The 24,696-nt window shown below is 36.1% G+C and overlaps 1 protein-coding gene across 8 annotated transcripts in view; it reads left to right on the forward strand.

Annotated features, from left to right (window-relative positions):
• Positions 1–24,696, forward strand: part of mark4a (MAP/microtubule affinity-regulating kinase 4a) — a 55,960-nt gene that overhangs the window by 9,713 nt on the left and 21,551 nt on the right. For 4 of the 8 annotated variants that reach the window (XM_021476545.3, XM_021476543.3, XM_021476546.3 and 1 more), the window contains exons 1-8: positions 2,798–3,445; positions 8,266–8,463; positions 13,250–13,303; positions 21,832–21,880; positions 23,139–23,204; positions 23,404–23,474; positions 23,593–23,649; positions 23,933–24,169. In XM_021476545.3, coding sequence (XP_021332220.1) covers positions 3,395–3,445; positions 8,266–8,463; positions 13,250–13,303; positions 21,832–21,880; positions 23,139–23,204; positions 23,404–23,474; positions 23,593–23,649; positions 23,933–24,169 — 783 coding nt within the window. In that variant the 5' untranslated portion in view covers positions 2,798–3,394. Of the gene's footprint in view, positions 1–2,797; positions 3,446–8,265; positions 8,464–13,249; positions 13,304–21,831; positions 21,881–23,138; positions 23,205–23,403; positions 23,475–23,592; positions 23,650–23,932; positions 24,170–24,696 lie in introns of those variants that run through there. The other 4 variants (XM_073951145.1, XM_073951143.1, XM_073951146.1 and 1 more) reach the window with 1 other exon arrangement.

The raw sequence follows: 24,696 nt of genomic DNA on the forward strand, positions 1-24,696 counted from the left end.
CACTCACGGGCCACTTTTTTAGGTACACTTGACTAGTAGCCGGTTGGACCCTTTTTGCCTTCAGAAGTGCCTTAATCCTTCGTGGCATAGATTCAACAAGGTACTGGAAATATTCCTCAGAGATTTTAGTCCATATTAATATGATTTGTCTGCTGCACATCCATGATGTGATTCTCCTGTTCCACCACATCCCAAAGGTGCACTATTGGATTTAGATCTGGTGACTGTGGAGGCCATTTGAGTACAGTGAACTCATTGTCATGTTCAAGACGCCAGTCTGAGATGATTCATGCTTTATGACATGGCGTGTTATTCTGCTGGAAGTAGCCATCAGAAGATGGGTACACTGTGGGCATAAAGGGATGGACATGGTCTGCAACAATAGGTTGTGGCGTTGACGTGATGCTCAATTGGTACTAATGGGCCCAAAGTGGGACAAGAAAATATCCCTCACACCATAACACCAACACCACCAGCCTGAACCATTGATGGGTCAATGCTCTCATGTTGTTGATGCCAAATTCTGATCCTACCATCTGAATGTCGCAGCAGAAATCGAGACTCATCAGACCAGGCAACGTTTTTCCAATCTACTATTGTCCAATTTTGGTGAGCCTGTTTGAATTTTAGCCTCAGTTTTCTGTTCTTAGCTGACAGGAGTGGCACCCGGTTTGGTTTTCTGGTGCAGTAGCCCATCTGCCTCAAGGTTGGACGTGTTGTGCATTCAGAGATGCTCTTCTGCATAGCTCTGTTGTAATGAGTGGTTATTTGAGTTACTGTTGCCTTTCTATCAGCTCAAACCAGTCTGGCTATTTTCCACTGACCTCTGGCATCAACAAGGCATTTGCATCCACAGAACAGCCGCTCACAAGATATTTTCTCTTTTTCTGACTATTCCCTGTAAACCCTAGGGATGGTTGTGCGTGAAAACCCCAGTGCTCAGTTTGAACTGCAGCAGATTATCTTGAACTTGTCTACATGCTTAAATGCATTGAGTTGCTGCCATGTAATTGGCTAATTAGAAATTTGCCTTAACGAGCAGTTGGACGGGTGTACCAATAAAGTGTGAATATAAAGTGTATATAATTTATATAATGTCAAGCCCAAAATTCTGACTTCGAGCTTTTGTTCAAATGTAAATAAAGCTGCTGTATTATTTTTTTTCCCACAATGATGCCTCTTGTACATCGTCTTATCTTTCTGGAGAAGCTTGTGTCATTTTTGGTTAAAAGAATTGCTAGGTAATTAAAGGTCATTTTAAGTCAAGAGTTTTCCTGGGGTATGAATAATTTTGGGTACTTATCTGTATATGTTAATTTTTTTTCTCCCTTGGTTGGTCAGGTGACAGTTCTTATCCCGGATAAGTGAAGCATTTCAGTGGATTTGGTGAGTTTTGTTGACGGCTGTGTAAACAGTGACAGTGACTTATTTTTTTAAGAAAAGATAAATATGTGACTTCAAGGAGTTTGTAGGAATGAAAAAGTCTTAAAGTGTAATTGTTTAAGCATGTGCTTTTTGGTGTTTATGTTGTGGAATGTGCAGAATGTATTTTCTTTAGTCTGTGGTTTGAATGTGGTTCGGCTGTGGTCTGATTTTTGTTTCCCATAAGGTGTCCTGTGTAAATAATCAACGCAATTAGCCCTTGTGTGTAGGAATTGAAGGTGTGCATGGAGAGTAAATGAACAGCTCACTCTTCCCATGTGAAACTCACCTGAGGTGAGGCACCCTGTGTGTGTGTGTGCGTGCGTGCGTGCGTGCGTGCGTGCGTGTGTGTGTGTTTTGAGCATGGGTAACTATATCAAAACCACAGTTCACTTTAGCTTTCTGTCAAAGTTCAACAGGACATCTAACCAGTCCAGACTGCTGTAAACCACCTTGTAGGTGCATTTAAAAGTTTTCTATTGTTTAATATTCCTTTTTACATTTAACTTCCCAATGCAGAAGTGAAGTTGGTTGTTCTGTTTGACATGGACATACTGGCTTAACCAATTTTACCCAAGAAAACAGGCCAGATTTTATGGTGTTTTGTTGCCATTCTGCAATTGACACCCATTTCCTCAAAACATTCTTGGGTCTGCACAGTTCTCTAGAAATAATAAATGATGCCATTTTTGTCACTATCACCATTTTAAAAGTATTTATTAAAATTATGCTTATAATAATGTAATATCATCCGTTTGAGATTTACATGGCGAATAAATTATTTTAAATACATTGATTTTATTTAGCAAAGATGCATTAAATTGATCAAAAGTGCAACAAAAGGAAAATATTTCTTTAAACACAACTTAACATTTTATAACATAAATGTTTCTTTAGCAACAAATAGCATAGTAGCATGATTTTTAAATTGTCATGTGACACAGAAGACCCTAATTGTGCAAGGAAAAAATGTTAGAAATAATTACATAAAGCATAAGATTATTAGGACTGTAATCGAGACTAAATGTGGAATACTGTATAATTAATCTTTAAAAGAAAATGAAAGTAAAACGACCACACAACAAACTTCTAATAAAATAAAAGTGTTTAAGCACACTTGGTAAACTGTGATCAGCTGTGTTCACATTAGGTCTTTATTTCAACTAGGCCTAGTTTGTCAGTCGGTTAATTTAATTCAACATTTCTTTCCGAACTAACAGAATGGCAAAGTAACATCAGGGTTTAGAGAGCTCCAATGAAGATTTTGCAAGGTTTAAGTTCGCCGTCAGTCTTTGTTGTGCGGAGCACTTTAAACTGTCCATCAGTGCGCGCGCGCGCCTGTCAGTGCTGTGGAGACGCGCGCGCTGGCGGAGGCAGCAGTGGCGCATCTCGCACACACACACACGCACATCCTCCGCTGGAATAACGGCTGCTGAGGATGTGAGCGGCTTTCGGCCTCGACACCGGCCAAAGCTTCCGTTTTCCCATGACAAACCAATGCGAGAAGAGAGCGAGCGAGCGTGAGACTAAACGGTACAGGGCAGCGGAGAGATCCTCGCTATTATTATGAGAAAAGAGGACGGGGTTGTCGGAGCCGTATTTGTTTTGCTCGCGGAGATGAGGCGGGGGGTAGCGAGTCGCTACAAAATCGTTGGGCTCCGGCCAAGCATTACTCCGTTTTAGCACAGATATATACCGCCGTGCTTGCGTTTAAGTCGTCAACAGACGCGTTTGTTCGTTACGGATTGCATCGCAGAAAAATAATGCAGCTGTCTCGAGGACATCTGTGAGATTTGCGGACTGCTGTTGCCGCTGCCATGACAGACGCAGGCTTTACCGAGCAGGCGGAGTGAGAGAAGCTCGGCCCCAGCTGCAGCAGCACGGCCGATGAGGGCTGCGCTTACCGGGGGACAATAAATCTGTAAATACTGTTCGCGTTATTCCTCTTTAATCGTTTGCAATCTCAGGGAAAATGTCCTCTCGATCTGCTTTAACGTCTGCGAACGACCGGAGCACAGATCATGTAAGTATCATCGTCTTCTTCATTTTAAATCAATTATTATTTTTCTCGTTGCAGTAATAATAATAAATGGTCTGAATTCTCAGTTTTCACACATATCCTACAACGCCCAGCGTTTAACGTCAGGTGCACGATCGGGAACGAATATCTGCAGCTCATTGCCTGCTATCGTTCATGGGAGGATGGAGAGGCAGGGTACAGTGGCCCATGAACGCGTAGCAGGTTCTTTGGCAAATTGGGCCGCATCCTTGAATGTGCAAAGCAGCAAAAGAGGCGCTGCGAAAGGCGCAGGCAGGCAGGCAGCAGAGCGCAGGCCATCCGCATAGTGTACACATCAGCGCATCATCTGCGCACGAGCACCGCGCTCACTCCCAGAGAGCGCTTCTGCTTCATTAGCAGAATGTGCGAGAGACACGCTAGGAAACGCTTTCTTTCTGCATATTAGCGAATGAATGTAAGCATTCGGGGCTCCAGGGAGGGTGGCGTGAGGATGGCGGTGATCTGCCGTCTCGGTTCGCCGACAGTGTCGTGCTCCACAAACAGACGCACTGACTGCTGGTGTAGTGGCCTAGCAGTTCTGCGACAGCACATTACAGTGGCCTTTATAAATGACCTAGACGTATCTGTTAACGTTGCTTTAGTAAGTCTTTGCAGTAAATCTAAAATAGTTATCATTTTTTAATCATTTAAATGATAAACAGTTAAATCATTTAGTGACAAATAAACCTCTGTGCTAATGATGAAGATGTTCAATATGGCTGATGTTTACTGCTTGAATAATAACTATTATTGAAACAAAATCCATCAATCTATTTCTACCTACTGTATATGTATAAGCCAGATGCCACTTCTATACAAAATGTTCAGCTTATCCAATTTCTGTAAAAGAGGAGGTTTGCATGTCCACTGTCTGCAGCACATTTGTAATTGCATTGCATTGGTATTTATTTGACATAATTTAAATACAGTTGAAATATTGTGAAATATGTCTAAATTTTAAAAAATATTTTTTTCTTAATTTTACTATACATTTAATTTTTTTTTGCAAATTCTTCAGCAGCCTTTACAGTCACTTAATTTTTTATAACCCATGATTGATTTGTTGCTTACACTCTTAAAAAAGGTTCTTTATTATTTTACTCCTTTAGATGCCAATGCTAATTTAAATAGTAATTACAATTTCCAACTCTTATCCTTTTAATTAGCGTTGTTTCTTTTGGTTTGTGCAGTTTAATTCACAGAATGTCTAGTATGTGACATACAGACAGGTATTTAGGATTCAGTTCTAAAATATTGTGCATGATACATTTTGTAGAGAACAAATTCTCTAACCATTGTGTACTTTACGTTATGGGGACATGTAAAGATGCTGCAGAAGTTGGCCATTGTGCAAAATGCACAAGTATATCGAAAATAAGTCAGTGAAAATAAATAAATGTTAGCCAGAACTAGACTAACCCAACTAAACATCCACTAATGTGCTGACATGCACTGTCACAACAGGGATTTACCCATTTGGTAATGAAACAGTCTTTGCTATTTAGTTTATTATTTGGTATAGTTACTGTTATATGTTTGCTGTATTGTGTGTATAGGACAGTGTGCATAGTGTGTGCGAGGTGGAGCAGGGCAGGGCATCGTGAGTAATTTATTCAGCCCCCGAGCTGTAATCCTGTGGTCAGCGGTGCAGATGAGAACCTGGACATGTTTTGATTCCTGCGTAAGCTCCTTTCTCCCCTCTCTAAGAGGGACAGTTGGAGCCCTTCAGTAAACTTTACCAGATGTTGGCCTGAGTGTTCAGGGCTCAGTCGGTTTTAAATGTGCTAATCTAAATAGAAAGTTTAGTTTCAGCTGTGACAGACTAAAACCTCCATGGCAAAGTAAGTTAATCCTGTATTACAGGGCAGAATTACTCACATCAGTTCTGACCTCAGCTTTTCCCCACACGTCTCATCATTACATGAGCATTCTGTATTTAACTGATTTCACTCATCATTTATTTAGGGTTGAGCACGTGTTTGTATGTATACATCTTTAATTATTGCTATTATGATAAGCAAACAAAATGATCTTTTATTTGAATTATTTTTCTATGTTTTTTTTTTTTTTTTACATTTTCAACCATAAAAAATCACACAGGCAAAGGAAGTTATTTCTTTTTTAAAATTCAGTTTTAATTCTGTTGCTTAAACACCAACTGTTTATCTTTTATTGTGTGTACAATCAGACTTAAATGCAATTTGGAAATTTTACATGGTTTGCTGTTCAGATGTCATGTTCTCAGGACATAAATATAATCAGTCAAAATTAAGTTCAGTCATTTATTTTTTCAAATTCAGATTTTACAAATTGCTGGTCTGGCAGACTTTCCAGTCACTGTTTTATGTTCACAATATGCTAAAGTGTTAAGCTGTTTTATGACATCCATGTTGTTGGTACAAAACAGATGACAACAAACAAAATACATCATACATCAGGCATCAGATGCTATAGCTTCAGCTCTCCAATTTTTTTTTTTTTCAGTTTCAGTGCATCACTAGTGAACAAGGTTTAAGCAGCACGACTGTCACTGTTCTTTTTAGAAATGTTCACACTATTCAACCAAAATACTACATTAATTACTAGTAACTTTAACAGTTGTGCGGTCCATCTGCATGAATCTAGGCTGATGGGTGTGTGTGTGTGTGTGTGTGTGTGTGTGTGTGTGTAAGAGGCTTAATCCATTAAATGAGGATTTAATTCAGAAATGTGGTTCAGTCAGTACAGTAGCTTTAGTCTCTTTTACTACAGATATTAAATTAACTACTTTCAAATTTTACTTGCTTTTACCCCATCTGAGCTAACTTGTAATTTGGACTGGAGACAAAAGTGGGTTTTCTTATTTGAGGCTATTTTTTTCTTCCATCTGATTGTTTTTGTATGCATCGAACAGCAGCTTAAAGAGGCTTTATGTAAGATTTCTTTATGTATTAATTAAAAACTTAAACCAGACCTTCCCAAACATCCTAGATTTGATGGACGGACTTAATTAAAATTTTACTCATTAATTTACACTAGTCTCACATAGCCATATTTATAGTTTTAGTGTTTTTAGTTTGATTTAATTAACAAGTCTTCTTTAGTTTGTGTCTTCTTCTTTTGGAATTCGTCATTAAAATAGAAATTTATTTATGGCAGAAAATATATTATTTTGTAAAAAATGTGCCGCATTTAAGAAAGAAAATGAAAGGGCTCTTCACCTTAAATTTGTTTCAAATGAATTTGGTTAAATCGTGACAAAATCGTTTTGTGAGAGTAGTATCGGGAATAGTATTGAATCCTGAGTCAGATGAACTGTTACATCCCTAGTGTGTGTGTGTGTGTGTGTGTGTGTGTGTGTGTGTGTGTGTGTGTGTGTGTATTCACAAATAAAATCTCAGTGTTTAATTTCAATAATATCATGTGAATTGCAGAATTTATGCAAATCTATTCACATGTCATCGATCAGATGCTTTCTTAACTTTTGTCGCTTGTTATTGAAAGGGAAGCGCATATTCACATCTTTCTTATCGTCTCGTCGTTCTTATCAACATGTATGGATGCTTGTTAATAGTATAATAGTAATAATAGGCAATAGTGCAAGTATTTCCAACTTCTTTTTACATCTAAGCACAGAAAGAGAGCCTAAGCATGGATACATTTCACATTTAGTGTTCTGTACGATACGCGCACACAAGTACGAGGCTGCGGTTCACTTAACAGCCACTGGTAACACTAATAACAAGACTTTTTAAAGGGAAAGTTCACCCAAAACCTTTTCTCACTATTTTCTCACCCTCAATCGGTTCCGAATGTTTACAAGGTTCTTTCTTCTGTTAAAAACAAAATTATATATTTCAAGAAAGCTGGAAACCTTTAACCAAGCTTCGTTTGTACAGGGCGGGCCATTTACAGTTGATGTCAGAAATATTAGCCCCCTTTTGAATTTGTTTTTCTTTTTTAAATATTTCCCAAATTATGTTTAACAGAGGAAGGAAATTTTCACAGTGTGTCTGATATTATTTTTTTCTTCTAAAGTAAGTCTTATTTGTTTTATTTCGGCTAGAATAAAAGCGGTTAATAATTTTTTAAACACCATTTTAAGGTCAAAATTATTAGCCCCTTGAAGCTATAATTTTTTTTCAATATTCTACAGAACAAACAATGGTTATACAATAACTTGCCTAATAACCCCAACCTGTCTAGTTAACCTAATTAACCTAGTTAAGCCTTTAAATGTCACTTTAAGCTGTAAAGAAGTGTCTTGAAACATATGTAGCAAAATATTATTGACTGTCATCATGGCAAAGATAAAATCTGTTATTAGAAATTAGTTATTAAAACTATTATGATTAGAAATGTTTTGAAAAAAATCTTCTTTGCGCTAAACAGAAATTGGGGGAAAAATAAACAGGGGGGCTAATAACTCAGGGGGGCTAATAATTCTGACTTCAACTGTATATAGATACACCTTAATAAACTTTCACAAGAAAAACAATGGTGTGCTTAGTTTTAAACGTAACGTTATTCTTTCATGAGTTATTTACAAGCCCCCTCACATATACTAATGTGCCACCAACCATTCCCATTTTATTAAGGTGTGTCCATATAAATGGCCCACCCTGTATTTAACAGATTAAATAAACTTATAAAGGTTTGAAACAAGGGTAAGTAAATGAAGACAGAATTAAAATTTTTAGGGTGAACTATCTCTTTAATTCTACTTATAGCCCCCTTAAACCAATCTGTTTGTTACACATTGATGTTAATTGCACATAATGAATGTTCTTTGTGTCTTTATCTAGCATGCGTCTCTGGTGGCGAGTCGTTCAGAGAAGGGGACGAATGTGTCGAGTCGCTCACTGGGTGCGAGATGTCGTAACTCCATGGCTTCTTACTCAGACGAGCTACCGCACATCGGAAACTACCGGCTCCTTAAAACCATTGGCAAGGGCAACTTTGCTAAAGTCAAACTGGCCCGCCACATCCTCACAGGCAAAGAGGTGAGAGAAAGCAACTGTTCGAGAGAGAGTTTACATAGGTAAAACCAGTAACGCTTGATAAGATGTAAGCACAGGAGCTGCTGTAATACATCTCATACTTATCAGAACATATGTGAGCTTGAATGCTTTGGGCGGTGTATTTTTAAAGTGGTCCAACTGAAGTGTGAAGTTTTCCACACCCACGTTCGCTTTTTATAAACCCAAGCTGATACAGTGTGAATTTTTTTTTTTTTTTTTTTTGATGAACTTCTTAGTGGGCAGCGGAGAGGTTTGATAATTAGACAATTATAGGTGTGATGATTAAACTATCATGCTGAAATTCAGCTTTCGAAACGTTTAAAGCAGTAGTCTCAAACCTAATTCCTGGACGGCCACAGTTCTGCAGAATTTAGCTCCAACCACCTCCAAATCACACCTGCTTAGTAGTCTTTAGTAGTCTTGAACACCTTGATTAGTTGTATCAGCTTGATTAAGGTTGGAGCAAAACTGCAGAGCTGCGGCCCTCCAGAAATTGAGAGGGATAGTTCATTATTCAAAGGGATAGTTCACCCAAAAATGAAAATTCTGTCATCATTTACTTATCCTCCACTTGTTTCAAATCGGTTTGAGTTTCTTACTTCTGTTGAACATAAAGGAATATATCCTTAAAATATTAGAGAAAAGGTTACATAATATTGTAGTATTTTGTGTTCTGATGTAAGTTTCCAACATTCAGAATATCTTGTTTTGTGCTCAATGGAAGAATAAATTCATAAACGTTTAGAACTACTCGAGTGTGAGTGAAATACTGAGGAAATTATCATTTTTAGGTGAACTGTCCCTTTCAAAGTTCTAGATCTAATAAAGTCGTTTATAAACTCTTGCACAAATAATGTGTGGCAGGAGCCACGTTTACAATTTTGACGACTGTATTTAAATGCAGAATAGAGTCCCCACTAGGCATGAGCCGGTATAAGATTCTGACGGTAGGATAACCTAAGATAAAAATATCACGGTATTATGATTACTGGTCTAAAATATATCCTTTTTAAATGTCTGTGTAAAAAAAAACTTTTTTCCAATTTGAAAAAAATATATATATTTTTGAAAGATTGATGATATTTTGGAGCAGTAAATATGTCTGGCTAAATAATTCATATGAATCATTGACTTCTGCTGTCTTCATTTGAAAACAGATTTCTTTACAATTTAAACCAGCATCTTTGAAAATTTTTCCTGCTGGAGATACTGTTGTAATAAAAAATAAAATAAAATAAAATTCTATATTCAATTCAATTCAGCTTTATTTGTATAGCGCTTTTACAATGTAGATTGTGTCAAAGCAGCTTCACATAAATGGTCATAGTAACTGGATCAGGGTAGTTCAGTTTTTAGTGTTTAAGTTCAGTTCAGTTTAGCTCAGTTCAGTGTGGTTGAAGTCATTACTGAAGTCATATAAAAACAAATAAAAAAATCTTACTCATACCTTAAGAACGGTAATACAGAAAATTTAGGCGGTTTTAAAACCTTGACTTTTCCAAACCCCGGTATACCTTGAAAACAGTTATCTTCCCTTTGCCTAGTCCCCAAAAAATGATAGTTGTTTGTTTATGGAATAAACTCACCACTCCTAGACCCATAATGGCTGACACAACTGTAGTAGCATTGTGGCTGTAATCCAGTAACACAGGTGCTAGCATTTTGTGCTCTCTTTTTTTAACAAAATACATATTAGTGAGCATACTTTTTTAAAAGAATCCCCATGTTTTGTTTATTGTGTTTAAGCTGCTAGTAACAGCATGTACTCTGTCTGAACTGCACAATATGAGTTGCCCCTGGACCACATGGCTGGTGGGAGCAGCTACGGTAGACAGACTGGCATGAGAAATTGCGAATGAGTCAAGACACATGGCTCTGTCTCTGACTAGCGCCACACAAGAAGAAAAGAGACATAGACAGAGTTCAAATGACATCACTGCATTAACAACTAGATTTACAGTTCACTTCTGTACACAAAGCACGTCCAATTAATACTTTTGTTCACACTTTAAATTAACTTACTAACTTATTTGTTATGTACTTGCATAAAAAATGCAACACACTAACTGTGTTCTTATTGGATTGTACAACACTTATTGTGCTACTGAGGTGGGATATGGGTCATTTTAGGCACAGTTTTTGGTGATAGAGGCTGCTTTAGGGGTGGATTAAAATGTGATGATGGATGGGTGAACTGTTAATATGAAAGAAATTAATATAATTTTAATTATTTAATTATAAGTACAATGTAAAAACATGTATGCACATACTAAGTGTATTGTACCAAACCATTAATTTAAATGCAAGTACATCGCAGTTAAGGCCACTTGATTTAAAGTGAGGCCGTAAATTTGTTAGTTATCACTACCTGGATGCAGGCGGTTCATTCTGCTGTGCCGACGCCTGATAAATAAGGGACTAAGGCGAAGGAAAATGATTGAAAGGATGCCCGATCAGGCTAAGGATGGCCCTTCAGATTATTGAGCTAAATTAATTTTAAATACATTTTCCAAAAACAAAGCATACATTTTACATTTGCACATCATGTTGTGCAATTTGTTTATTATGTATGATCACTATAAATGTATTTGCTATAGACACACTGCAAAGCAGAGATATTAGAATAGCTTTCTGAGTGATGGAAAATTGAGTTTGACACTAACCAGAACTCTGAATCTAGGTGCCCACATAAAAATAAATGTTTAAGCAATTTATTGTAAAGTATTTTATAGTGTGTGTATATATACTGTAGCGTATTACAGTACTTACAAGATTAAATTCAGTACTGTAGTTTATTAGGTGTAGTATAATATTAATACTGTAGCATTCGTTAACATGGTGAACAAATAAACTGTAATAAATACTTTAGTACATTACAAATTTTACTACAATAAAACATGGTGTTGTTGTATAATACTATAGGAAACATAAGCTTGTTTATATTACTATAGTTGTTGTAATACCGCAACAACTCTAGAATTGTCACAGCATATTAATTTAAGTACTTTACTATAGTCTGGTTAAAAAAACATGGTAAAAACATTTACTGTAAATGACTATAGTAGTTGTTTCATGTGGGTATACTTTTAAAATCCTGAATTTTTATCTAGAATATTGTTATGCCATTTTCTTATTTTTTCTTCTGTGATATTCTAATAATGAAGTCAGCTGTATAAACTACTGTTTTTTTAAATTTTTTTATAAATTGTTTTATTCAGCAAGGATGAAATAAAATCAAGGTAAAGACACTTAACAGCTTCCACTAAAATATGAAGCAGCACAACGTTTTCAACATTGATAAACAAACAAACATTAGAGATTTTGAATATTGTAATGATCTCTGGAGGATCGTATCACACTCAAGACTGCAGTAAGGAGGCCGAAAACTCAGCTTTGCTATCACAGAAATAAATTCTAATTTTAAGTATGTTTAAATATAAAACTGTTTCACAATGTTACTGTTTTTACAGTAGTTTTGAGAAGTAAATGCAGCATTGGTGAGGATAACAGACATATTTATTTAATTATGTTATAGACATACTCTACCACACTGACATGTAGCTTTTGAATGTTTAAACTGGTTTCCAGTCCCATCAATGGACACTCCACCTTTTGTTTGGAAATCAGCTCCCCTAGAGTTAAGCAGTTGAATTTTACAGTTTTTAAAAATTTTTTTTATTAATCCATTCAGCCGATCTCCATGTCTGGCATGAAGTAGGGTCTGTCTGCAGACTGTAAGACAGGGGCATAACATAAAGGAGCGTAATTTTAGAGGTGTAATTTGAAGTTATGGAGACCCAAATGTCAAAATTAAGTTTTCAGCAAGATGGCGCTGTACATCAGTTATAACACCTACCTTATTAATGTCTATATCTACCACAGACCTAAACCCAACCATCACAGTTATTAACATCTACACCTACCACAACCCTCAACCCAACCATCACAGTTATTAACGTACAGAAGTGAGTTGCAGAGGTTTTCATACTTGACACTCTCACCATTGTCTGGTTATTGGAAAGGGGGCGACACCGATTAAGTTAACTGTCATGACAAAACGAATGACGAAGTCAGTGAGTGGAGTTGCATGGTGGTGCAAACTCAACATTTGGTGAAAATGTTCTTTTGTAAGTATTTTCACCATCTTGTTAACAATATCTCGTTTTGACCTCACCTGCTTCAATGGGATCTTGATAACTGCAAGTTATGCCCTCATCTGCAGATAGATCCACTTGCTGGCAGAAGCACTTTTAGCTTAGCTATAAGCATAGATCATTGAATCAGATTAGACCATTAGTATCTCTCTCAAAAAAGTTGAAAAATAATTTCAATAATTTTCAAATTTAAAGTTTGACCCTTTTGGATTTACACTAAGAATGATGAAAAACGAAAAGTCTCTGTTTTCTGGGACAATATGTCTAGGATCTATACTCTCATTCTGGTGCAATTATTAAGGAATTTTCTGCTGTACAATGGCTGCAGCAGGTGCAATGATATTACACAGCACTTGAAAATAATCCCTAGCAATGTAACTACATAACTGTGTTGCTTAATGTCTTTGTAGAATTGGGCCTGGTAAAAGAAACCTATTACTAAAGCTTTCCTTTGAACAAATAGATTTTGACTAAAGCATCTGCTGATGAATGTCAAATGACACTATGGCAGTTAATAAGCCTCTAGAAAATGTGATTGCTCATGATTAAATTTGATTTAAAAGCCATGATAATGTCTTGAAGCTGAAATCACAAATTGTGCTTTGTATCTTTAGGTTGCAATAAAGATTATTGACAAGACTCAGTTGAACCCAACCAGCCTACAAAAGGTAAGAGTGTGTATTTAAATGTGTTTTAAACATGTTCCACTGCCGTATTGCCAAGCAATGTCATTCTAACATAACTAGTCCAAAAATATTCTCCAGTGTCTTGAAAATTCATGCATGCATTTTGAGCTCCTAAAATTGAACAGGGTATTTATAAATGTAAGTATGTTGATCTAGGAGAGTGTGCTGCACTTGGAAGTATTGCAGTAACGTGTGTCTGTGTTGAGTCTGCGCTCTCTCTCCTCTGTACGCCAGTGACTCATCTGTCTTGTAATTATCTCCGGCCTTCATTCCTCCCACTAAAACCCACCGCTCCAACACTGCTCTGAGTTTGAGCATACATCAAGATTTATATTGGTTATTTACAAACCTGTGCTTGATATGCTTCTGGCTTTGAACAATCCTGTTTTCACACATCTGAATGGCTTGTTACATTAACATTTTAACTGGTATTATAACCACCTGGTTGACCTTTTATCCATAAGTTATCGTTTTTATTTTAATTGCTTATTACTTATTATGTGTCAGAGTTGTGTCAGTATATTATTCAATCCAAGATAAGGGTCAAATTTATTATTTTCAAGGATCTAAACACAGCACCCTTTGTGTGTTGCACTATAGTGGCTTCAGCAATGGACATACGTGATTTTTATATAGACAATCTTTTTGACCATTAGAGTTACAGGATGGGTGATACGGCATGAAAATCATGATTCATAATTTTAGCCTAATTCTTTGTAATGCTGGTTTAACTGGCAATGTTGCGGCAGAACAACAGCATATACTACTATGACAATGATCATCTCAGGTAAAGATTATGTGCTTTAACTTGTATTAAATGCTTCTAATGTGAGTTTAAATTCCATAAAACGTGACATTTATTGCCATACTACTGAAAGCAGCATAACTAGCAAACAGTTTAAAAAAAAAATCACCTATTAATAATGTTAAAGAGGTTTAATATGTATTAATTAGATTAAAAGCATGTACCATTTCATTAGGAGTGCAGTTGCAGATATTTAAAAGTTTCTGTCATGTTGCAGCGAGTTTGATGTAGACAGACAAATTGCTTGTCGCTGGAGTCTAGTTGTGTGTTGTTTGGAGACAGTGTAAAAAAAACAAAGCTTTATTTGATAACTTTAAATAAATGGATTATTGAAATGAATTAAAAAGAATGGAATAAAAAAAGAATAGTAGTCAAATTTGTCAAAGAGAAAATTTTAATAGATAATAGGGCTAGGCTGATAAACAATATCAAATCGCAATAAAATGTGTATCAATAACAATGAAAAGCTCTGGACTTTTTAACTCTATATTGATCTAAGAGCCAATCACAACGCAGAATTGTGCAAAAATAAGAATCTATAAGTGTGTTGACATTAGAGATGCAGCTAATTTTTGGCAGCCACTAAAACAGGTTTTGCTATTTAAAGGACCCTCTTATTTGTGGTTTCAGTCATTGTTGGAGTACTCTTTTAAATCTGGAAACATCAACAACTGATATTGAAATATACACTGTTATCATTCAACATCGAAAAGAATTAATTGAGATTGCATTTTTGCCATATCGCCCAGCTCTAATACATAATACAAAGAATATTGCAGATACACATAATATATAAAGCAAACAAAAGTTGTTGTTTTTTTCAAGTACAATAGGTGCATTTAGCAGTGGCATTTAAGAAATTCAATGAACAAATTTAAATAGAGTTTTGTTATTTTATCAATATTAAAGGTGTAGTTGAACCAAAAATTAATATTCTGTCATTGTTTACTCAGTGGTCTTTACGGTTTTCCATAGTATTTTTCCTTGTACAGCCAGCTCCTGTTTGGTCACCCATATTCTTTACTACAGTACAGTATATCTTTTGCATTTAGTACTAGGTAGAAATTGATACAGATTTGGGAGAAAAAAAGTACTGAAAGAATTTACATTTTTGGAAGAATTATGCCTTGAGCAGCAGCCTGTTCAATTGATTTGCTGTCACTTATTAAGATCTTCACACAATCGTCATGCATCTATTTTTCTCTTAAAGGTGCAGTAGGTGATTGTCTTCAGAAACATTTTGTGTGTTGCTGGTTGAAAGTCTCTTCTCATTCCAATAGTATTGATTAAAGTAAGTATGTATTATTATATTTTGGGTAAGGCATAAAACTAAAAAATGTTCATCCAATTAAATAGTCGGGCCGATATCTCTCATAATTCCGATAAGTAGCCCAAACTGTCTGTAAGCAAATGCAGATTTGAACAACTACGCAGTTGTTTGTACGCAGCTCCGCCGTTTGTGCATTGCACAAACTTGAGAGAGAGAGAGAGAGCGAGCGATCGGTACAAACCTGCTGAATCAAAACTTTTTTTAAAAACCTGAATCATGGAGTTACCTTTGCAAGCTGGAGAAAGGTTGACACCATGGCTAAAGGATTTCTTTGAGACAGGTAATGTTATGTTTTAACAGGTAATGTTATGTCGCTTAACACAAGTAAATAGCGCTGTTCCGCCTAGCCTGCTTTACTGAGGTGAAGATGGTTTTATATTCACATCACATTGGTTCATTTTTGAACAATGACGACCAGTGACACTTTCCTTATATTGTGTACCATGCTACTCTGAATATTCTCCCTGAAATAGCATGTCAGTTTGGCATAGTAATGAGTGTTATTCCTGCATGCCGCCGGACAAGCACTAGTCGCTTTCTGGACGGCAGGGGAGGGAGTGTGATTCAGAGATTTATGCTAAGCTGTTAGCATTGTGGAAGATCACCTACTGCACCTTTAACTAATACTGGTACTTAAGATCTAATAACCAAATATGTTTATATGTAAATCTTGTGTGGTTTTAACAGTTTTAGCACAATCACATCTAAAAAAACAAACAAGCTGTTTAACGGAATTCATGCGTTCTATCATACACTCGGCGCAAGACGTGTTTGCCGCAATTTGTTGCTTTTTTCAAACCAGCGCGACCTAATTTTCCAACACGTTGTTTAAATAGCAAATCTATTTAAGTTTCTTTGTGGACTCATGAATGTGTTAGTCTAGAAAAGAGGTGTGTTGGCACGTTGCTATTTTGAGGAACTAAAATAGACTTGCGCAATTGACCACCTGGCTACTGCAGATGATCTGTTTAACTTTAACTGTTTTGTTACTGGTGAAGCGTTCAGTTTTTCCACTTATGAAGTCTGTCATGTAAATAGCAAATGCACCATGGCGTGATGCAACTGACTCTTAAAGGGAATGTGAGATGAGACTCTAATTGGTTTAATGCACGTTATGCTCAAAACACACCCATAACTCATGAAGAGAATAAGCACAACCCTGTAAGACCATGCGCCACAGCGCAAACCATATTTTTCCATCATTAAAGCAAAAGTGAAATCAGACACGCCCTTAATGCTTTTGTGCCATGCACTTTAGACTTTGTGCCTAGATCGTTAAAATAGAGGCCCATAGGGTGTGCGTTCATAAAAAATGTGCGTGTGCAGCATGCAAATGAATTTTTAACACGTGCAACTAACATACTTTTGTCATTAAGACAGTGTTCCTGCGGGTCATGGAGTTTCTGGAATATCATGAAATTTTAAAAGGTCTATTCCAGACATTGAGAGTCAGCATGTAAGATTTTTTTTCCTATTCATGGAAAATCAAGGATTTTTTTATTTCTCACTTTTAAATATTAGTTTCCATTTATCAAAATGTAATTGTGATTTTTTTTTTTATATTAAACTGTTTTCATGCTTATTGTTATGGCTAGTCAAGTTTCTGCTCCATTTTATTCCTTTCACGCTCATCAGTTGGCAGTCACTGAAGTCAAATGCAGTCACCAGACTCTACCTGATAACTAAATTAAACATGCCAGGATAATATACATGTTAAGAGCTTTGGCTTCAAAATGACCACATCAGAGAATGGGGGTTTAAAAGTAGACAACTGAAAAGATAAATGTAAAGTTACAAGATCTACTATTAAGCTATTACTTTGCACACTTTGCAGCCACCCGAACATTAAAATTATCCATTATTATTAAAAATGTTATTATTTTAATATGTCATTTTAATAATATTGAGCATAACAGCAGCCTAGATGCAATGTAAGGTCATCTTCTTAGTCAGTGAAAGTCATGGAATTTGATATCTGGCTTAAAGTGGGAACCCTGTTATGAATAAGTGCAGTATCCTGCGAGGATAACACTTCCACAAGACTAATATTTGTTAATCTAGTTTGTCTTTGATTTGAAAGTATTTCACATTTTGTTTACTGAGAAAGAGGTGCCAGAATTGCCATAGATGCAGTCAGGGCCGGAGTGGGACTTCTTTTCAGCCCTGTAGTTTCAAGCCTGAGACCGGCCCACCTCAGTTCACGACTAACTATATTAAAATAATGTAATTTCCAAGTCAGTTTCTAATGACACTATCAAGTCTTTTTCAAGGAAACAGCTTCTTTAGAACTTCAAATGTTTTTCGTAAATATGAGAATATTGAAGGCTAACGTTTGCTAATTTTCCAACACTATTCTTTAAAACATCACAATGTCCTTTCCTTCAATATCTGAACATATATTCTGTGCGAACCCCCTATAGATATCCAGTCAATTGTAACGACGGTCACACACAAAAAAAAAAAAAAAATATGTACACCTACATAAGTAACCCAAACAGTATTATATGTCTTAATACTAAAAATAAAAAATAAACATTATTATTTAGGCGAGGTTCAAACTCAGGACGGCGACGTTGTAACACAATGTGCTGACCACTGGACCACAATGGCGCTATTATGCTGCTGCGTTTGGAATAAGAAATAAGTATTGCACTGTTACCTGCAAGACTCTTTTAACCACAGTATTACTTTCTATTGATGGCTTGAATGGACGAATTATGTACCCAGAGCTACTTATGGTTGAATTTCCTCTTTAAAACGAACGATATGGGGCGTTATGACACAGTTCCTTTTCTCGCTGACCAGCTGACCGCTTACCTCAATATGGACAGCTTTTTCGATGTTACCAGTTTGTCCGGTTAGCTTGACATGTACGTCAGCAGTCTTGAGATGCAGAGAGGAGTTGACCACGACATGGGTTGAAGTCAAGGTGAATAATGGTTCCAAAATGCGGGTAAAACAAAAATAAAAACTAAAATGATCTATTAAATAACGTGGTAAATAACAAGGTGAAAATGAGGTAAAATGTGGCTTTTATTTTTCTGGATTTCTTTTTAAAACACTATTGGTTGGGTTTAAAGGGGGCGAGGGGGGTGGAGGGATTGGTTGTTTGGTCAGTCAGTAAATCAGTCAGTTGACAGGGACCTTTAGTGGATTTACACAAGAACAGTAAGCACGTAAGTGGCACTAGCACAAGATATTTTAGATCTCAGCTGCAAAAAAGTTGTAGTTCTTGGGACTTATTTTGCTCTCTCTAGAGGTATATAGGGATACGCAATCAGAATGAGCCTGGGCTGGATTAGTTCAGATCTTAAAGACAGTTAATATTCAGTAATAACATCAATTTATGACCACAGGACATTTTCTTTTATAACAAACATTTTTACTTTGGATTGACTGAATTTTGACCTGATATAAGCCCAATATTGACTGTATTGGTCTCGTTATTATAAAATTGCATTATTTAATCTTTCATTTCCTGTTTAATTCTGTGAAGCATCTTTGAAACGACCTCTGTTGTATAAAACGCTATAAAATAATGAAGATGAATTGACTGTATTGCCGTGCACGGTTGAGTGATGTTCATTTTAATCCAGCGTCTTTTGACTTATTGCCCTTTCACTTTAAATCTGGCCACAGGAAATCTTGTTTTCAAAGTGCATCATTTGTTTGTGCGCTTGGTGTATGTGTTGGAGAGGAGAGGTCGACAGCTGCGCTTCTCCACAGGCTCAGAACATCCCACTGTGATTCAATCCCGGCTTTGTAACACACACACACACGCACACACACAGTTAACTGTACGCAAACTGTAAACCACCCTTATTGCGAATAAGTCACGTTTGGCTTTTTGAGCACTCATATGGTTGAAATGAGCTGTTATAGTAATGCTGGAATCACTGTTTACTGGAGCATTTGTCAGTGTGTGTGTGTATCCTGTCATGTTTAGTGTTGCTTTTTAGTATTGCTGAGAAAAAAGCTCAGAGATTTTGTCTGCTTTGCATGATATAATTGTTTATATAATTTACATGTTGTTTACATTTATGGATTGTTTTGTAGTTTAAAGTTTATATCTCTGATCTTCTACTGACACTGTATTTCTAATGGTTGGTTATATCTTTAAAAATTTAAGTTGGCTAAAAGATTTCTTACCGCTTTCATTTCCTAAAGGGGTGGTCCAAGGTGTATTTTTAAGGCTTGGTTGTGTTTAAAAGATGCAAAGTAGTGTGTGCTCATGCTTCATTTGTAGAACACCACGTTGTTTTTACATATTTCTTACTTTGATTATATACAGCTACTCTTTTTTTTAAAAATTGATTAAACTGGGGCGTCCAGAATTATAAATAAAACAGTAAGGGAATTAACATCCAAAATTAATCATGTACATTAAGTATTTTTTTCAGCAGTTGAGATGTCTTAAGCGCTTTGGTATTACTCTATATAGAAGGGGTATCATAAAAATTATATGGTTTTTTAGATCAATGAAAAATAGTTTACAATTTGGTACAGTCAGTAGACATTTTGTTTTTGAGGATGTGGTACTTTCCAAATAAAATAAGATTTTTTTTGTTATTTTGTCCATTTCCAATAATCCAGAGTTGCAATCCATTAATAAAACCATTTTATCAGTTTCTTTTAAAATAAATGTATAATACACTTTAAAAAGTAATAAGGAAACTTGGGACCAAACCGTTTTGTATACAGCTACTCAGCTAAAAGTAAAATAACTGTCATATTTCTAAAGGCTCTGATTGGTCTGCTAGCGTAATGTGCTTTGATTCGCGGATTGGCTCCACATCACCAAGAAAAACATCACACCCCTACATGCATGTGCTGTGCCTTTGCTGTGTATATACTATCAGTCAGAGTAGCTGTTAGCTGTATCAGTTTGAGCCAGAATCAGACAGAAAATGGCACAGAGGACACAAATGAACCTCACGCCTGCTCTCTAAAATAACATCCGACAATTGTCTTTTACAAATATTTAGAATAAGCATGTGTAAGTAATATAAAATGTTTAGCACTGAACTGGAAAAGATTCTGGAAGCTTTGTCAAATGCTAGCTATATCTTTTTTTTTATAATTCTCTGGAACATAATTAAATTGTAAGCACTTCTCTCTTTGTGTCATGTCTTTTGGAGGCCCAAATACAGAAACCGAACAAGCTCTGTGGAAATAGCAGCATTTGGAAGGCATTTTAGCTTTCTCTGCTACAACATTACAGCGCCTCTGGCCACGTCCCATTGCTGTCTGGAGTGTGTGCCATATCGTAGTGGACCACCCCTTTTAAATTAGCATTAATATTTGTAAAGAAGTGTTTGCATTTCACAAAACAATATGTAACTGAACAACACAGAGCAAAGGCTGTGAATACTTACAGTATGTACATGTAATTTTTCAGGGTTTTTATTTTTAATAAATTTGCAACAATTTCAAAAGATCTTTATTCACATGTCATTATGGGGTATTGTGTGTAGAATTTTGAGGAAATAAATAAATTTAATCTATTTTGAAATAAGGCTATGGCATTAAAAATGTGGAAAAAGTGAAGCACTATAAAGACTTTCCGGATGCTCTTTATATCAAAATAGAATTTAAATAATAAAAATCACAAAAGAAATTCAAGAAGTTTGCTGCATAAGAGGATGCCTTGTGTTGAAGAAAACCTTCAAATTGTACTTTTGTCATTTTGAGAACGAGGCCATGCAATAAAAAAGACAACACTAATGCCATTATGAATGGACAAGCCTCTGTAAGCCTTTTATAGCAGATTTATAATTTTGATATGATTGACAAGATTAGATGTCCAAGCTCCTAAAGGTTTGATTAAACCTCTGTATGCATTTTTAGCTGTGTGCATGGGTGCCTTGCAGTGAATTAAAGAAATAAGGGGTGTATGGATGCTTCTGAATTACTGAACACACTCCAGAACACTGTGAGATATATTATGGGACATATGCAGATTGGTGCAGCTGCAGGGGCTTTTAAACAGCAACAAGAAGGGCACTGTGTTCTTTTTGCAGACGGAAAGAGAACAAAAATTTTACAGAACTAAAACTTTACAGATGCTGAGTATATCTGAAATTTCTGTCCTGCTTTTCTATCAACATGAAGTGAAGCTGAATAATGATGGTATTGTCATGCTATGGTTGTTTTATAGCAGTTTACATCATTGTTTGATACTTTACTTCTTGGAAACAAGGTGATATAAAACACTGTCAAGTTGACACAACAGTCTGGCTTCAGGTTGATGATTATGATGATGATAAGAAAATCTATTTATTTTAGCATTAGTTTAAATGCCATTGCCATCCTGATTTCCATACCCACTAAAGATTCATTCTGTACTGTTATTTCTTCTTTTTTCTGTTTTTGCAGCTGTTCAGAGAGGTACGGATCATGAAGACTCTACATCACCCAAACATTGGTAAGATGCACTCAAATGTGTGTACTTTTCTAATAAATACTTGGTAGTATAATGAACAAAAGTTATTTAAATATAAACTTTCTCAAGGTATTTATTAGGGCTGTGCAATATGGGCAAAAGAAACCGATCCCGATTTTCTTGAACAATATTGCAATTTTGATTTTAATCTTGAGTTTGACACACACACAACGTTTTACATTGTGAATCTGAAACATTTTTCCAAAGAAATACAATTAGAGCTTTAATAAGGACCTGTGAGTTGTCTCTAAAACAGGATAAAAAATTAAAATCACCTAGTAAAGGTGTAACAAATTGTCTCTAGAACGACATTATGGCAAAACAAATAAATAGACTATCGGATGTGTATGTGTGTGAGTGTGTGTACGCGCCGTCAAACACAAGTAGGCTCCTATTTTCTGCTTGACAATGCTAGAAGTAGTTGCGTGTACTTTTGTACGTGCTCACAGATTCTTTTTTTTTTTGCCATGCATAGATCCTAGACCTCTTTCTGATGCTGCCGTGAAATAGTCTGTTTACATATCGCGTCTTTTGCACGCTCAAGTTCATTATTTTTAATGAAAGCAGCAGGCCTGCATGCGTATTGGCAGTGATGCACGCGCGTATTCCATGCACACCCAGTTAAAAACCTCAATACTTTTAGACTGCTGCAAGCGCACTGCGAGACACGTAACAAGAATTAAACAATCAGCTTCATTTTTTTATATAGAAATTACACATTTCGGTTGACTAAATACCTCAGAGAAACACAGAACACCCAAACACCTAGTACATTTTCATTTTCTCCATAACTAAAACTTGAATCGGAACTGCAGCAATCTTTTGTTAGTTTGTCATCCTCTGAGACAACAGTTGATAGACGCAGTGCAATGACAAAGAAGCACTAACGTAAAGCGCGTTGAATGCTGAAAAAATCCACGCACCTCGTGCTTTCCACATGCTTTTAGACGCAATATGTGACTGACAAGTATTACAAATTACCTAATTCGGTGATACATCAGCCTTCCTCTATCCAAAGTAATCACACACCATAGATGTTGACTTTTTTGGGCACCAAGTCCTCCTGTGCTGAACTCATCATCCCTGTTTATGCAGGCTATTTGTCTCCTGTTCTTACGCTCTGTTTAGGCATGCTGCGTTTTGATTGGTTCAAATAACATACTGTGGGAAAATCGTGCTGCAAGGCGATGAATCGCACAGCCCTAGTATTTATTGACAGAGACTTTTATATATATTGCAGTGCAACTCTTTGAGGTTATCGAAACAGAGAAGACGCTTTATCTTGTGATGGAATATGCAAGTGGAGGTGAGCTATTAAGTCTGGCATATATAATATTGTGTAACTTTTTATATACTGCTGTGGCTGAGTAAATGTGCTGTGTGATGTGTGTCCTCATTATAGGGTGTTTATTTGTCTTTCCAAAGCTGTAATGCAAATATGCTTTTGATACTCATGTGCTACTGTGATATTTGGGACAGTACTCATGTGTGCTTTGGTTTTACAGGTGAGGTGTTTGATTATCTGGTGTCTCATGGGAGAATGAAAGAAATTGAGGCTAGAGCCAAATTCAGACAAGTGAGACATTTACTGGTTTAAAAGTAAAAGTATTAATCACAATAACCTTCTGGTTTACAGTTTTAACTGCACTATCATTTACATTTTAATCGGGTAATGTTCACTAATATTGTTTCAGATTGTGTCAGCTGTTCACTACTGTCATCAGAAGAATATTGTTCACAGAGATCTGAAGGTATGAAATTAAAAATAAATGTTTATTTATTTTATGATTTTTGCGAATTTATATATATATATATATATATATATATATATATATATATATATATATATATATATATATATATATATATATATATATATATATATTCCTGTTGAGTTTTTATTCTGGACTATCTGAATTGATGAGCTGTCATTTCAAATGAACTGCCCCTTTTTCTTTCTCTTTATTTGTCTCTCCTTCCCACAGTTACAACTTAATTATTTGTTTCTGTCCTTCACTCTTTCTGTCTTTGTAGGCAGAGAATTTGCTGTTGGATGCAGATTCCAACATAAAGATAGCAGACTTTGGCTTTAGTAATGAGTTTACATTGGGGAATAAGTTGGACACTTTCTGCGGTTCCCCGCCTTACGCTGCTCCAGAGCTGTTCCAAGGAAAGAAGTATGATGGGCCAGAGGTGGACATCTGGAGCCTAGGGGTCATCCTGTACACACTGGTCAGCGGATCTCTTCCTTTTGATGGACAGAACCTTAAGGTACAGCAGCTCCGTAACTATAGTCACTATCATACAATCCAGCCACTGCACACACTATCGACTGGGGTCAGGGGAAAAGGCCAACCAAAATGAGAGAATGGGGCAGTCCATATGCTTGTAGTAACCTGTGGTTGTGACATTGAGTTGATGACATTTCTCACATTAAAAAAAAAAAAAAAAATCACATTATTTATTATTATTTTTTGTGTTTAAAACCTTGAACAATTCCCGATAGCGATATTAAGAAATATTGGTACCACTAAAATGATTTTCCTAAAAGGTTTAACACCAGAACTATCGAGGCAGCCATTTTGACACTTTTTAAATTTTGTAGTGTAATAACTTTATTATAAAACCTATATAACTATAGTAGTCAGACTTTTCCTAAATGTGCATATATGAAATTCTAACATGGCTGTTTTATTAAAATTACAAAACACAAGGGTCCTAAGTTTCAACCTTGGCTATAGTGATCTAATTGACTGCATGCATTTCAGCATCTGCTACTTTTCCCTATGCCTTTGAAT

Source organism: Danio rerio, chromosome 5, assembly GCF_049306965.1.
Source record: "Danio rerio strain Tuebingen ecotype United States chromosome 5, GRCz12tu, whole genome shotgun sequence".
Taxonomy (NCBI): Eukaryota; Metazoa; Chordata; class Actinopteri; order Cypriniformes; family Danionidae; genus Danio; species Danio rerio.